Source organism: Galeopterus variegatus, unplaced genomic scaffold, assembly GCF_000696425.1.
Source record: "Galeopterus variegatus unplaced genomic scaffold, G_variegatus-3.0.2 Scaffold6707, whole genome shotgun sequence".
Classification (NCBI taxonomy): Eukaryota; Metazoa; Chordata; class Mammalia; order Dermoptera; family Cynocephalidae; genus Galeopterus; species Galeopterus variegatus.
The window spans coordinates 13,366-15,393 of record NW_007732818.1 but is presented as its reverse complement, the minus strand read 5'-3'; the positions used below and the strand labels follow the sequence as shown (position 1 = coordinate 15,393).

The window sequence follows — 2,028 nt, the reverse complement described above, 5'->3', positions numbered from 1 at the left end:
TTGCTGGTCCCGGTCTGGTGCGGGCGCGACACTGAGGGTTGCAATCCGTTGCCGGACACGAAAAAAGACAAAAAGGAAAAAAAAAAAAAAAGAAGATATGAGAAAAAAGTTTTGTTTGTTTTTTTTAATAGCTATATATGGTAACCTCAAATTAATATTAGAGTATATTATAAAAATTTGTTAGCAAAATATTGTATTTCGCTCAGTTTTATGTGCCTAAATATTATAGGATACTGTGTGTTTGTGGATAGTTTTACAAAAGCTGGACTAATTAAAGCTAAATGAAGAGAATGAATAGTATATTAGAAATCTGTGTAGATTAAGGTTTATTCCCCTAAATTATTTAGGAGAAGTGTTGATAGCAGGGCCATTGTCAACCTATAGCAAACATTACCCAAGAGATAAGGTCAGCGTTGTTATTCACAGCTGCTTCTTATTTAGTTTAGCTATTGCTGAGTCTGTCTGATTTATTTTTTAGGTGCTGAGGGTGTAAATGGAGGAGAGGAATCTGTAAACCTGAATGATGCAGATGAAGGATTTTCATCAGGGGCTTCCCTCAGCAGTCAGCCAATTGGGACCAAACCATCCTCCTCTTCTCAGAGGGGAAGCTTAAGGAAAGTAGCAACTGGGCGTTCAGCCAAGGATAAAGAAACAGGCTCTGCCATCAAATCCAGTGACAGCCCTCGAGATTCAGTAGTTCGCAAGCAGTATGCACAGCAACCAACTGATATTAGTGTAGATTCAATTGAGCTAACACCGATGAAGAAACACCTGAGTCTGCCTGCAGGCCAGGTGGTGCCAAAAACCAATAGTTTAAGTCTAATCCGGACAGCCAGTGCTTCCTCAAGTAAATCATTTGACTATGTAAATGGCAGTCAAGCGAGTACCAGCATTGGGGTTGGCACTGAGGGAGTTACTAATTTAGCGGCTAACAATGCTAATCGATACTCAACTATCAGTCTACAGGAAGACCGGCTAGGTCAAGCTGGTGAAGGTAAAGAGCTCCTCAGCCCAGGAGCCCCCTTAACCAAGCAGTCTCGATCCCCAAGTTTCAATATGCAGCTAATATCCCAGGTGTAGTTTTGACATCCTCTCTTCTCTTTCTGCTTACCTTTTAAACTGAACATTTCATTGTGCAAGAAGACACTTCATCACACATTGTGAAAATATTGGTCATCATAATCAGATTTGATTTAGTTTAGAGGTGTCTTCGTACTGTATTTTGTATGGAAACAGCAATAAGGTTTTCTTTTCCCTCCTTCCTATATCTTCTCTTCACCTGTTCTTTGTAAATGTGTTTGTGAAGCAGTATAAAATGTTTGCCTTTTCCATGCCTTCCTTTCTTCTTGGGTGATGTGCAATCCATCGTAGGCTGATCGGTCCCATTTCAACACTGTGAGACTGAGGACACGTTAGAGGAAATGGTGTATATGGTCCCTATGAAATGATTCTTTGGATTTTGTTTAAAAACAAAACGGGTTTGTTCTCATAATCTATAGAACTATGAAGATTACTGGATCATATTTTTTTCTCTCTTAACCAGGAGTGCCTCAGAGATTCTGCTACGACTTTGGACTTCTCTGAGTCTGTGCAATCATTTTCTTGAGAAGCATGGGGAAAGGTGGTACACTGCTGCACTTTTTCATTAAAATGAGGGTAGCTCTTTTTTTTCCCCATCTCCCTTATTCCGACGACATAAATGTTCAATGACTGAGGCATTTAAGTTATGACCACGTCCACCGGAGGGTGGGGCTCTTAAATTGTGTAATTGATAATGCACTTTCTCAATGACTCTACAGTCATTATTAAGATGTCTTCCCTCTTCCCCACAAGGGCATAAGGTCATTTCTGTCCTTAAAGTTTGAGCAACTAACAAATCAGAGAATCCAAGGGGCGTGTTCTTTTTTCCAGGAATGATTGACACTTTGGTGCTGGGGTTTTGTGGGGGGAGGGATCGTTTTTGTTTAGCTTGTGTGGGATTGTTTGTGTGAGGGGAGGTTTTGATTGTTTTTCTTCTTTTCCTTTGTG

General features: G+C 40.3%; 1 protein-coding gene across 2 annotated transcripts in view; it reads left to right on the top strand.

Annotated features, from left to right (window-relative positions):
- FAM126B (family with sequence similarity 126, member B) overlaps positions 1-1,329 on the top strand; it is a 51,800-nt gene extending 50,471 nt beyond the window's left edge. For both annotated transcript variants that reach the window (XM_008591152.1, XM_008591151.1), the window contains one exon: positions 479-1,329. In XM_008591152.1, the coding sequence (XP_008589374.1) occupies positions 479-1,080 (602 nt within the window). In that variant the 3' untranslated portion in view covers positions 1,081-1,329. The remainder of the gene's footprint in view (positions 1-478) is intronic.
- The last annotated feature ends 699 nt before the right edge of the window (positions 1,330-2,028 follow it).